Source organism: Pteropus medius, unplaced genomic scaffold, assembly GCF_902729225.1.
Source record: "Pteropus medius unplaced genomic scaffold, Ma_sr-lr_union100, whole genome shotgun sequence".
Classification (NCBI taxonomy): domain Eukaryota; kingdom Metazoa; phylum Chordata; class Mammalia; order Chiroptera; family Pteropodidae; genus Pteropus; species Pteropus medius.
In genome coordinates this window covers 21,291,954-21,306,622 of record NW_024340696.1, presented here as the reverse complement: position 1 = coordinate 21,306,622, position 14,669 = coordinate 21,291,954, and the positions used below count along the sequence as shown (strand labels likewise).

Here is a 14,669-nt window from a genome sequence, read left to right as displayed (position 1 = left end):
TCTTTTATTTCTTCATTCCTTTGGGCTTTATCTATTGCAGGACAGCATTTTTATTATATATTTGTATGGGCCTTAGCCAATTAAAAAAATATATACACACATAAAATTTTATATATCATTTTTCTCATCTATATTTCTATATAAATGTGTATATATATGCACACACATATTAATCTTTCATCTGCTTTATTGGTTAATTGTTCTAGTTTATCGGATGTCTTTATTTTACTAGCTTTTTACAAATAGAAGATTTTTGATTTTATATGATACAGTCTGTTAACATGATTCTTTGTGATTTCTTCTACTACCTCTAAATGTAGATATTCCTCCTCCCTCCATAGATTTATATTTGGTATATATATATCTATTGTAGTATCCAGTTACAACAGTTTGTATTTCCCCCCACTTCTACTTCTCATGACTCATTTAGGGTTAGTAGACATGTTGGATATTACCGTGTATATTATAGTAATATGTTAACATAACTATTATCAGTTAACTAATATTTCAAAATGTTCTTACATAGGACTACAAATTATCTTATTTACTAACAAGTAGCAGACCTCAAAATTAGTTTCATGTAAAAAGTGTCATGTGACTCCTTGATGTAGAGTGAAAGCTATCATTTTATCTTTCAAGTTTCACCATTACTTACTTGATTTTACTTGTATATGTATACTAAATATTTATACAAGATAATAATTTAAAATCAAAATAATTTTGTCAAAATGTTTCTTGTCCTGTGTTATTTACTTGGCGTGCCCCAATAATCACCCTGTTATGTCTAAACAATATCTTGACTTAGGCAAATGCTGAAAAATAAATGTCTGGAATATTGACAGTTTAGTTTATCTTCAACATCGATCTAGGCTTAAATTGTTCTATTCCTAAAAGTGTTTCAAATGGAGACTTTTCTTTGAAGTCAAGGTACAAAGTACATACCTATTAAAGACATTTTGGGATGTTTGCTTGAAGTATGTACATAGAGGCTGTGCATTTAGCACATATGTGCCTCACATTAACCTTAAATGTGAACCTCATGTGCTCGTCCCAGCTACAATATAACTCTAGTACTTTTCTTCCATTTTAATATACAAAACATAAGGAACTATGGACAGCTCAGCCATTGTATAAAATCACTGCTCTGTTTTGTGTTTTTTTATCAACACAAAAATTTATCACAAAGCCTAATTATAAACCATGGATTTTACGTGCATAGTTTCTGCTGTTTTGTAAAGAATTCACTGCCATAAATGGGACAGCTAGAAATTATGTCATTTTGTTTCACCAAGCCCATCTCAAAATGAAGATAACTCGGACTCTGTTTCATTACTGCCTCTAAAAGCAATCACCTTTAAAATAAAAATTTCAGTGGGTTTGCAACTGATTACAATGCAAATTAGATCTGATTATACCAAAACTTACTATAAAGCAGATGTTTCTATTGTTGAATCCCCTAAAATAATTAACTTGAAATAGGAGGACTTTTTAGCACTTAATCTTTGTAAGAATTTCTTTCCACAACATCCTGGGCTGGAAGTTTAGTGCTATTCCTGTTGCTGCTTTTTGTGCAGTATCAGATTGGTTTTCTGTGGCAGGACATAGGTACTCTGAGTAGGACACTAGTGTTGACAGCTTGAGCATTCTAAGGTAAGGATGCAGGTTAAGCACAGAAGCAATTATCCTGGCAGCTGTGGAGCAGAGTACCTGTGGAATAGAGCAGCATCAAAATCATCCTGCAGTTGAATAGCATTAAGTTAGGAAGTGTCTCTAGATATGGTGGTAGAAGGGAAGGGGACAAAGAAAGAAAGAAAAGAAAACTAGTGCAATTCTGAAGAAGATGGAAAGAATATGAGTAAGGAAGAATATACATGTTCTATTATGTTACTTAGCAAAAGTAAGATGAGTTATCCTACTATCTTCTTAACCCAGGAAACTCTTAAAGTAAAGTATTAGGACACAGAAAGACTCCTTCGAGTATATTATTGTTGTGAAATTACATTGCAGCGTAAAGAAATCCCGAAAGTTATCTTTCATATTTGACATTATGAAGACTTCTTGCAGTGATTTCAAAAGTTCATGGGCACATACTGCCATGTCATTTAGATTCTCAGTTTGACAGCCACCATTTCCACCAATAACCTCAGACTGTTGTTGGGTCTTTGCATCACTCTCTCAAGCTTCAACTCAAAGATGGAAACGCCCAAATGCCTGAGCTTTTGTCACCAGCATGCAGCGGGAATAGGACTATCTCTTCCCCTCTTTGGCCTCTCTTGTAGGAAATGTTCAGTTACTAGCTACAAATAGCAAAGGTCTGCTATATTCTTTAGCTAGCCAAATCCATGCATCCACCATTCTCTCCATACCTACACTTAAAAAAAAAAAAATCTCCTAAAAATGCAATTCTTGCTCATATATTCCCAATCCACTCATTTCTCCCCAAGGGAAACTACTGAAAATTTCATCATCGACTCCATTAATCTTAGATCTCTTGGTTATATCCAGACACCCTCTGGTTCTTTTGCAATCCCGTCTCAATATTTCTCTAACTAGTAACTAAATTATAAAGTTACCCACAATAATCACATGCTGTATTTAACAGTGGAGGGTAGGGAGAAGAAAGAGAAGCAAAATTAGTTAAAATATATAAAATATGTTACTTAAAATATTAGTGTGTATATGAGATAGCAAGGAAGCAAGGGTAGAGGCCACAGTGTTTGTTTCTGCAACTGCTCAGGGGGTCAGACCTACATCTCCAGTTCATCACCTGTACACTTCTTCAACCAGCTCCTATGCTAACTAATATTCTTTATCCCGTGAAGTAACCAAAACCCACATTACTGAAACATTGGTAATTGGATTTTTATAGAGCTTTGCTCTGATTAATTTTTTGAATGGATACAGTAGTGTGAAAATATTTCTCTGCGGTCTATCCAAATTTTCTCTCCCCTTAGTGTGGCAACAGCCCACTTTCTTCATCTGGATCAGTCGACTAAATTATACTATGACCACATTTTGGTTGTCCACTCTGTAGCTTGAGAGCCCCAAATGGCCATGTGGCTGTTTCAGCTTCTAAGTAAATTGTAAAATCTCTTGGCTATTAAGCCTCCAAACTAGCAGAGCTAGTTATAGGGAAAGGAAACAAAACTTTTCCAAGTGGTTTATTAGCAACAATTGCAAAAGACATCCATACACATCGACTCCTTGGTTCCTGGAACTGTACATTCTGGCAGTGAGAAAAATAGTATCATCTAATGATTACTAGTTCAGAGCATACACCTCATCCTACAGAATAGCACTCCAGCCTTGCCAAAGTATGTCTCTCAGCTGAGTCATTAATCATAAAGCCAGCTTTTTCTGAGTAATGAGTGACATAGTGAGACCAGTGGATCCCATAGCATCCATTGTCTTATTAATCTTTATGAAATGAGTTCCTCAGTCAGAAACATTATTGTATGGGATATCATAATGATGTGTAAGACATTCAGTAATCCTACTTGAGGTTACTGGCAGAACCTGATAGGCAGGAAAAGAGAATCAAATTCCAGTGTCCATTTTAGATATCATCCTAAATAGATATCCCTTCAGTGACCAAAAGTGTCAAATATAGTCTTCATACTACCAAATAGCTCTCTGGTCCCACAGGTAAGGTACTTCATAATGGTCCAGGGTTGTTTGCATTGGTGGCATGTTAGGCACTGAGCAGTAGCAGTAGCTGGATCTGCCTGAGGAAATGAAACTCCTTATTTATCCCATGCATAGTCTTCATCTCTTCCATCATTGTGCCACTTAATATATGAACCCATTGCACAAAATACCGAGGCCTGGGAGAGAGGCTGCCTGATTATCTTCAGAGGTGGTCATTTTGCCCACTTGACTATTAACAGCATTTCACACACTGCTGTTAACTTTTTGATAAGCATCTTCATAAGATATAGGTAGTCCGTCATTCTGGGACCAGTCTAAAAGTTCATCCACATAAAACTTCTGGCTTTCTCACCACATGTCCTCCAGTAGCACTCTTGCCAAGCTCCTGATCATTTGGCTAATCCAGTAACTATAGAGCAGAATATGGATCATCAGTTCACATCATCTGTACTTTGCAACAAAGTGACAGGGAAATACTTGACATTCAGCTTTTACTTCTTTCCTTGGAGTCATCCTTGAAAGAGGATGTAATACCACATCAATGTACTTCATATGGTGCCACCATCTTATTTAACCATTTGTAATTTGTTATTTTCTACTCCCTTAGTCAGCTTCACATAAGAAGTACTACATGGGGCCTAGGTAGGTTGAATAGGGATAGTATGGCAAGAATAGTCACACACATGTAGTGTTCATGAATTACTTTTCATGATATTCTTCCATCTGGTCCTTTTACTTCAACTAATGATGTACTACTGCTAGACATACCTAAATACATAACTAAATAGATCAGATAACATCTAGCACATGATCAGAATCTTCAGTTGCAAGGTTACATGGTATCACATAGTCAGGCATTCTTTCTCTCCTCTCCTTTAAAAAATATCCATAAAATAATAATTCGCTAACTTAAATCAATACATAACTCTTACCAGATTTTGTAAAGTATTCATTTATTTAACATTTGTTGAATGTCTACAACTTACCAAGCATTGTGCTGGCCGACTGATCCCAATTCTCACAGAGCTTAAGTGAAGAAAATATAAATTTTAATATGTATATGTATGATTAAACAAATTAATATCAAAATTTGAAAATTGCTGTGAAGGAAACCAATAAGAAAGGAAATAGAATTAGGAGATGGGAGGTTTCTTTAAATAAAATAATGGTCAGAGAAGACTTCTCTAAGGAGAAGACATTTTAAGTTGAGAACCAAAACATAAGAACACGCTAGCAATACCAAGAGAGAAGATAACAGCATTTCAGGCGAAAGGAACAGCATTTCAGGCGAAAGGAACAGCATGCTAAACGAACTGAGATCAGTTCAGCTGGAGCAGATTAAGCTAGGTGGAGAGTGGCACCAGTTAAGTTTGAGAGACAGACAGAAGCCAGCTCTTACAAGGTCTTAGACCCATGCTTAGGGAGCTTGAGTTTTAATTCTAAGTACTATGGGAAGAGAGTCATTGATTCACTTATTAAACAGACATTTATCGAGCTCCTTCTTTGTGTTAGGTAAAATTCCCATCTTATGAAGTCAACATTCTAGTTATGATGTGGTAGATAATAGACATATGTCTACTTGTGATAATTCATGTGGAAAAAAAAGAATAAAAGGGTAAAAAGAATAGGGAGTGCTGAGAGTGGTAGTAAAATGTCATACATTAATATAAGTAGAGAATACCTCTCTGATGAGGGTATCTTTGAATGGAGAATTGAAGGAAGCAAAGTAGCAAGCCAAGGAGGTTTCTAAAGGAGGGATGTTCCAGGACATTAAAAGGTGATAGGCTACACAAATTGCATAACGCAATTTACATTTTAAGACCACTTTTGCTGTTTAGTGGAAAGTGGACTGAAGTAGATGTAAGTGGAATTGATGGTGGTGACCTAGGGGTCACGTAGGGTGATAACAGTGGGAAAGGAAAGATATGTTTTGGGCTAGATTCAGTAGTACGTTATAATAGACAGTGTACAGTGTATGGAAGTTGAGGGGGAAAAAAAGAATCAAGAATGGCTCCACACTTTTTAACTCTAAATATTTGGGTAAATAATGGTGTTATGCATTAAAATGGAGAGAACTGAGAGTATAGAATGGAAAGGAAGGAGACAGATTTAAGCTAAAAAAATTATATTTTGGACATGTTAATTCATATGTCTGAAATTTTCAAGTGAAGATTTCAAGGCAATTAAATGAAGGAAGTCTGTAAAACCCACAGAGGATGTGAGATGAACATATGAACTTGGGAGCATCATGATAGAAGCTGCCTTTAAACTCAGGTGAGTACCTGAGACCCTAAGACAGAGAGTGTGGAGAATCAGAGGGCAGGCCTTATGGGGCAGGCTCTCTTACGGTGAGCTTAGGCAGAAAATGAGGAGCTGGTAAAAATCACTGCAAAAGTGATGCCAGTGAGAACGAGTATTCTGAAACACTGTAGAAGAGACGGTTTCGGGAAGGAAGGAGTGCTCGACTGCATCAGATGTTAATGGAGTTAGTGATATAACAGCAGAGAAACACGCATGAGATTTGGCACTTGCATGTCCTGGAAGAACTTGGCAAGCAGAGTCAGTGACATGTTGTGAACAGAAGCCAGTTTGGAATGAGTTGAGGTAAATGGGTGGGAGGGAACGGAAATGGAAGCACATAGGATATACAACTCCTTCTAGAATCTTTACTGTGTAATTTAATTAATGTTAAAATTTAGCACCTAACAAGTATGGTCTGTTGGTTTCCACCAGATATTCTGCAGTCTGGTCCTACATGCAAGGATGAACAGTGCTAGGATCTGGATGCTTGCCAACCTGCACTAACACATAAAAGAGCAGAGGGAACTCCCTTTCTTCTGAGTGGCTTTACTGATTGAAAGCTCGGAATAGTGCCGTTGTTTCGTCACTCACACCTTGGATGAGGTGTCACATCTAGGGTGGAAAAGCAGAACCCTGGCTGAATATCAGACTGTTTTTAAGTCTTGCTTACATTTTCCGTCTCTATTCCTCCATCTTACCAGTTAGCAGGGTTACCCTTTTTGCCTCCACACTATTAAATAAGGTCCAGGTAGCTAAAAGAAGAGCATGTCAAAGAGAACTTTTTTTTTGTCCTTAAAAGTGGGGATGAATTAGAGTTCTATAAGGCCTTTTATCCTAAAGACCCTGCACCAAAATATGTAAGTTGTGTTCTAAAGTGTGCAGTACCACTAGAAGATAGATGGGTGGAAAGAATCTGGAGAGGGAATAGCTTTCTGACTGGAGCAAGATGTGGAAGGAATACAGATAGAGGTAACATGAAAATCAGAGGAGTATGGAAGATAAAAGTTCCTTGGAACAACAGTATAGTTAAACCTTGTTAGTCTAAACTAATTAGCCAGAAGACTCATTTAAATTACAGTAGTCCTCCCTTCTCAATGACTTTGCTTTCCGAGGTGTTGGTTACTCACAGTAACCACCGTCAAAATATATTGCATGGAAAATTCCAGAAATAAGCAATTCGTAAGTTTTAAATCGTAAGTTTTAAATGTTCTGAGTAACATGATGAAATCTTATGCTGACCTACTCTTTGTCCAGTGTGTCAATGCTGTATACTCTCCCCAGTTATCAAATCAGCTGTCACAGTATTGCAGTGCTTGTGTTCAAACAGTCCTTATTTTACTTAATAATGGTCCTGGAGTGCAAGAGTAGTGATGCTGGCAGTTCAGATATGCTAAAGAGAAGCTGTAAATACTTCCTTTTTAAAAACGTATCAGTAACATATATACAATGAAATACTACTCACCCATAAAAAAAAAAAAGATGAAATATTGCCATTTGCAACAACATGGATGGATCTTGAGAGTATCATGCTAAATGAAATAAGTCAGAAAGAAAAGAGTGAAGTACTACTTCCTTTATGTTAAAGGTTTGTATGTATCGGAAAAAAACATACTGTCCCTGGTTTCAGTCATCCACTGGGGAGTCTCGTAACTTATCACCCATGGGTAAGGAGGACTACTGTACGTTGGATGTTTTTAAAGAAATGTGCTAATTAATAATTTTACACAATGCTTCAAAGTGAATTTATGAAAATTGTGTAGCATAGGTGCCCAAAAAGAGTACTTTCATGAGAAGTAAGATTGGTATTATCTGCACATGCTAAATGCTGAGAAATTTTTAGATATTTGAAAAGTTTATCATCTTAAGCTAAACCTAACTCATCCAATCTTATTACAAGTAATGCTTCATAGACTTACAAATGAACTATAGTCTAGCTTTACTCAAAATTATCACAAATTCAGATTCGGTGGTTTCTACTAATGACATTTTGCTATAGTTCTGTGGGGTTTTTTACCCATTTGCTTTTTCATTCGGCATATTTAGATTGACCTCTTTCTATAGGTAAGAATTTAGTACCAGGCTTTGAAGATGGACTTTGAGAATGTTGACTATGAGAAATTAATTTGAGTTTAATTCAGGGCAACTATATTTTCAACTCTAAGGATCTGGTTTTGTTGTTTTTAATCAAACTAAAGTAGATTTGGCTTATACAAAAGTCACACCTCAAGTGATTTTTGTTTTGATCAGGCCTCAGACCTCTTTAACAACTGACTAGTAAAGAAACTATTAGACTCAGAATATTAACTGTCAAAATAGACATTATCTACAGATTTGCTGTATTTGAATTCATTTGGGCCTCGTGGAATAGTTGTTTAATTAAGAGCAGCTGTAAGACAGGAGGCTATTCATTTTTTCTTTGCCTGTGATAATAATCATGCATGTCCTCTTGAAGAGAGAAGCAAAGCTCTTATTATGCTTAGTAATAATGGGTATGTTTAGAGTGCTTTATAGTTAACTAAAGGCTTATATTATCTCATTTAATCATGAATTCTTGGAAGATTGTTTGTTATCCCAATTTTACAGCTACAGAAACTGAAACAAAAGAATTAAGTGATTTGCTCATTATCACAAAGCAAATAAGTGGAGCTTTGGAACTTAAAATCAGGGCGGCTGACTCAGAGTCTGTCTTCTTTCACTCCACCACACAGTAAATGAAATTATACACAACATACTGAGTAGGGAAATTAGAAAAGTCAAAGTGAGAGTGTGTGTAATTTGACATGGATGGAAATACAATAAAGCAGAGTAGAGTCAGTAGCTAAAATATCAAACACAGGCAACCAACAAGAGCTGTGCTATTCGAAATACTAAGAGATGATGTTTTAGTTTATAACAGATAATTTTAGATATTTTTCATTTCGAGGCATAGAAGGGGAGACACTCAATAAAGAATACATAGATTTGCAAATTATCTGCATAGAGTTCTCCAGCTGTGTGACTTTAATATATTACTCATTACTTTAAATCTTACCTGTTTTTTGCATAGAGCCTAAAACAGTGAGGCCCAACCTTAAGACAAATGAATGATGCCATTACTTTGAGTAGTTATTTGAATATCCTTCTCATTCATATGGTGATAAGAGAGTAGCATTGTCATTGAGAGCTTGGACTGGGGTTAGGCTTCCTGGGTTCAATTCTGACTGCTCTTTACAAGCTACCTGACCTTCATGGGGTGTTTAACCTCTGACCTTATCCTTTCATCTATAAAAGAATAATAATAATCCTAACCTCACAGGATTGTTGTGAGGATTAAATGCATTAATACATTTAATGTACTTGGAACAGAATTAAATGTTAAATAAATGTTAATGTTTATTTCATCGAATAATACCTTATAAACAGGTTCTTTTTGCTGAAAGCTTTGTGGTAAAATTTGATCGTTTTTTTATAACCTTTTGTTTGTTATCCTTCTTTAATTCTTATTACTATAGTATTTGTTCATTTAAAATGATGCTACTTTAGGAAATTAATTTTATAATGTTCCTTTCATCAGTTTTCTCTGCATTTTAAAAGCTTTTCAATATGTGGAAATGCTCTCCAAGGATGTCTTGGAATCTCAACTCTCCAAAAAAAATGGAAATAAGCATAAAAAATATACTCAAAAATAAATATGAAGCACTTACACTGGGATAGCATAGTGAATCAAATTAGAAACATTAATAAAGAAAAATTTTTAATATCTTACAGTCCAGTTTTGATATTACTGTTACTAAGAATCAGGCCAAGCTAAAACTCAAACAATGAAAATAGTATTGTGTGTATTTAGCAGACACAGCAAAGATTCTTTAGATTTCATTTATATAATTTACATATAATTATATGTCTAAATACATAAAAATATTAACAATATGGTGAATTGTTTTGAAATATGGTCATTTTGGATTTCAGAGAGGACAGCAACAGAATATGTTCTGAGGAGTATGGTAAAGTTTGGAAACTTGCTATCTTTAATTAAATTTTTTTATTTCTTTCCTGTTAGTAGAAGAATAGAATGTTCTAAAGTGTTTCTTTCATTTTAGTTTTTTCCCCTTCAGTCTGTGGTGTTTATCATACAGAAGTGTATTTTAAGAAATTAACACTTAGTAATTATGAGGAAATGTTTTGACTTCATTTAACATCTGTACCAGATGTTATATATTTAATTATTTTTCTAAAAAAAGGAAGTCTTGATAACTTTTATTGTTCTTCTGTACAGTGCATCTTTCATTGAACATTTTAGACAATTGATAAGCATTATTCAGTGGCATATGGTCTGAGTCTGACGTGCTTTGAAAAGAGTACAGAGTTCTGATAATGAGGATTCTGTGAAAATGGGAAAACCAGCACAACAGATATGCTTTGAGAAAGTATGGGTTTTTAGCATCTTGAAACAATATATCACACTCAAAGGGACAGAATTGAGCTGCACAATCTGTTAGCTCATTCTTGTCCAATCTGGTCTCCTCCTTTCTTTTGGAGCCAGCATTGTCATCAACTTACTGAATTATATTCTGACTGGAATGTATTTCAGGCACAGAGTAATGTATCTACTTAAATGGAATCCTTTCTTTCTACAAAAGCTTTTTGAGTATAATAAATTTAAAATATAAAAAAATTCTATTAAGTAAAGTAATTGGTTCAACAGTTTACATATGTGCATCCTCCCCCACCACCCTAAAAAAAAGACCACTGCTTGGAGGAACATAGATCTGTTTTTCTTTTATTTATAATATTGAACATTTTTTTTGGTTTAACTAACATGTAATCAGACATATTTCAAAGATCATTCATTGGAAAGATACCTGTGCATTACAACACATGTTAGTTGAACGGAAATGAACTGTGCTTTAAAACTTCCTATATCAAAGTGTTTTAATTGTCATGATTATTCTTTTTAAAATTCTGTATTAGCCTTTCTTAACAAGAATTAAGCCTTAAATGTCCTAAGTTATTCACTATATGTAATAAATGAATTTTTCTCCTAACTGCCTAGAATGATACTCCCTATCCTTGGAAAAATTAAGAAGGTAGTAATTCACATTTTTTTGTGAGGCATAATTCTCTCATGGAATCAAGGTTGAGAAGGACTACTCTATAGTATTCAAAATCATTGAGTTTTTTAAATTTGTAATATACTGAATTATGTAAATGAATTGGATGTTATATTAGCACTATATTTATATAAAAGGATTAAATACGATCATTTTGTGAAGTAATAAGCACACTGCCTTATTACTTACATAATAAATACTCAAATAATATCTATTACTGTTTTAAACTTTCATTATCTTAAATTCCTGAGAAATTTTGCTTGCATTATGATGCTTTGATCAAGATGAAACTTAGTTTAATCAAAAATGTATATTTTCTAATTTAAACAGGCTGTCCTAGTACTATGTTACGCTTAATGATTGAGTAACATTACTATAAATTTTTTTTATGGTGTTCAAATAACTGAGAATTCATCCACAGTAATCATATAATAAATGAAGTTATTTTTTGTGATTGTCCCCATGAGGATTTTAGGTCAGATAGGCAAATAGTTCTTTTTAATGCATTGATTTATGTGAAAGTGGGGGAGGGGGAATGAGAAACAGCTAGCCTTCCCTGATGTGAAAGGACAGAATGTTAATGCCTGGCCAAACCTCCTGCCATAGGATTCTTTAGGTTTCCTGTGGTAAATGGTACATTACTTTTTGAAGATGATTGGCATTGCAATGAAACGCTATAAATTAGACAAGTTATAATAATACACTGTTGTTTAAGTTGTGAAACTGAAAAAAAAAAAAATCCCTGAAATAATTGTCAGAGCAAGAATATCAGTGAATTAATTCTTGAGGATATAAAGATATTTTATTCAATGAACTATTGAACAAAAAATGGATAATAGGCTATCATTTGAGAATGGCTAACATATAATTTATGGGACAAGGAATCACCTTTCTTTATAATATGCATTTGTCATCAGCTTCCTTATCCTGTGCTAATTTTAAAGGTAAAGTGGATTTATGTTAACATCTCCATATTCTTGCTTAACAGTTTATAAAGTAAATAACACAGGAATATCAGATGACTGTACTGTGACTATGAAACAGAATAAACTGTTTATATATTGCATTCACTTCAGAGAAAATTGGTAAATAAAATTTCTCATGTATATGTCATTAAAATGTTACCTAAGTCTATGCAATGCTTTTTATACATTAATAATTATTACAAAGCCAAACCTCATCTTCCTATTTTTTGGATTTGGGGTATATAGCAACTTTTCCCACATTGAAAACTTGGAAAGTTTTTCTGACCATTGGAGGGAAAAAAATGAGTAAGAATGAAAACAGTTGGAATGCTTGATTATATGGATATGCTTGTCTTATGCTTTTTTACTAAACTGCAGCAGCCAGCTAAAGTGTCTTTAGATGGAGATTTTATGAGCTACTTATTAGTTTATACACAGCCAGGAGAGTAAGTGTATTGCAAGAATACCTGTGTGTGTTTGAGGTGATTAATAGTAGAAGGGAAAAAGGAAATAAAATCTGAAGACAATGTCAGTTTTTTGATATTTCTATCTCAGTCTTCAGGCTTATAATTATACATGTACCTATTTCCAGGTTCCTCCTCCACTATTGTTTGCTCTTGGACTGTGTTAGTGAAGCAACAGACAACTGAAATGTGTCTTTTTAAAAAATGTTCTTGTATTCTCAAATCACTTATCTCTGCATTACTCCCCTCATTGGAATTGCCCAGAAAAAACTTCCTCATGCTGCACCTTATGTCATCCTGGGCTTTGAGGACTAGTAGAGGTCTATCATTATATATAGAGAGATTGGGCTTTCTATTTAGTTCTTTACAGGGAGTAAGTCTTGTAAGAAAATAAGATTTGCTGCTTGTTGCCATAAAATCTGTGTTGCATTAAGTATTTTCCATGTAGAATGGAAAGTGATAGAATATTCAGAAAGTATTTATAAAATACGAGTTTCAGAAACCATTTAGTCATGAAAATTTAGTGAGTTAAACTGAGGCTGGATATTAAATCTCTTTTAAAATTCAGAAACTGGAATATGTAAGAATTCTGGATATAATAACATTAGTATTTAAAATAAGTGAGGTAAGGAATTGCTTAACCAGAATTACTAGAATAATTCATTAATTATTTAGGAAAAATAAACTTAGATTTCTGTCATACTTTCTATTATAAAATAAGTTAATTATTTAAACAAAATATAAAACTATAACAGAAGTTGAACTAGTAGACGAATATGTATTTGATCTCAAGATGAGAAAAAGTTTTCTAACCAACAAAACATACGGGATCAATTTAAAAATTTAAGTTCATAAAGTAAAAAAAATAAAAATTAAATGGACAAACAAAAAACGATGAAAGCATTATAGCATATGATACATAAAGACCTATCACAAGCCAATAAGAAAAAAGTCTATCACATCTGCCTAAGAAATGAAAAGATCATTTACAAAGAAAACAGCCAGTAAATCTGAAAAATATATAACTGCACTATTGATCAAAGAAATGAGAGGTAAACAAAAATAAAACCAGTTTGATTTTTTAAATGATGAAACTGAGACTCAAAGAGGTTATCTGGCTTGCCCTGAGTCACGAAGGCAGTGAGAAAACCTAAATTTGAACAATTCCTGTGTGTGATGGTGGGATTGATTTTTGTCCATATTTTCTAAATTTTTAGCACTGAGATAAAAAGATAGGAGTCTTTTCCATAACAAGTGATGGAACAGAGATATTGAAATATTTTATGCAACACTGCATCCCTTTAATAGTTGTTACTTATTAAGGGGATATTCTACTTATCCAATCTACTTATCTACTTATTTTTTTCCTTGAGCATAAAAATAAGATGGATAACATTTAAACTTTAATTTATTTAGAATACATGTTCTCACTAAAGTAGATATTCTCTTCAATTAATTTGACTTTAATTGCAACTGTAGATGGGGTATATTTTTAATGCTCATATAGTGTCATAAGCAAAAAGCAAAATTAATGAAATACAGCCTTAATATGAAAATTTTAAAGCCAGTGCACCCACATTGTATAACTATGTTTTTATTTGCAGATGGAGGACATCATTGGAACGCTAAAAGATTCCAACCTGAAGCTTACACTTGCTTTCGGAATAGGAATGCATCATGCTGGACTACATGAAAGGGACCGGAAAACAGTAGAAGAACTCTTTGTAAACTGTAAAGTTCAGGTATTTTTTTTTCCGTGAACAGATATTTAAATGTAATTTAAAAGTTATGTTTTAGTTAGATATAGTGTCTTTTATTTTTTAGGTTCTTATTGCTACAAGTACATTAGCCTGGGGTGTAAACTTTCCAGCTCATTTAGTAATTATTAAGGGAACAGAATATTATGATGGAAAAACAAGACGTTACGTGGATTTTCCCATTACAGGTAATTTTTTTTTTAATTTACAGATACTTTAAGCTTCTATTTATTTCTTAATAATTTGAATTTGCATGAATTAAATTTGAGACTGGGTTACATTTAAGCATATGATGAGCAAATTGTAAACTTTTGTTTCCAGTGCAAATATTATTCAAAGTATTGAACCATTTTATTTATTTTTACTTACCGAGTCTTACATTTACCCAATTTGTTAATAAACATCAAAAGCATAACTAATGGTTTCAAATTCATAAATAGATAG

At 33.7% G+C, this 14,669-nt stretch overlaps 1 protein-coding gene across 1 annotated transcript in view; it reads left to right on the top strand.

Moving 5' to 3' along the window:
• The window catches only part of ASCC3 (activating signal cointegrator 1 complex subunit 3), a 261,881-nt gene that overhangs the window by 179,160 nt on the left and 68,052 nt on the right, over nt 1-14,669 (top strand). The window contains exons 31-32 of the mRNA XM_039869401.1: nt 14,073-14,210; nt 14,293-14,413. Of these exons, the coding sequence (XP_039725335.1) occupies nt 14,073-14,210; nt 14,293-14,413 (259 nt within the window). The remainder of the gene's footprint in view (nt 1-14,072; nt 14,211-14,292; nt 14,414-14,669) is intronic.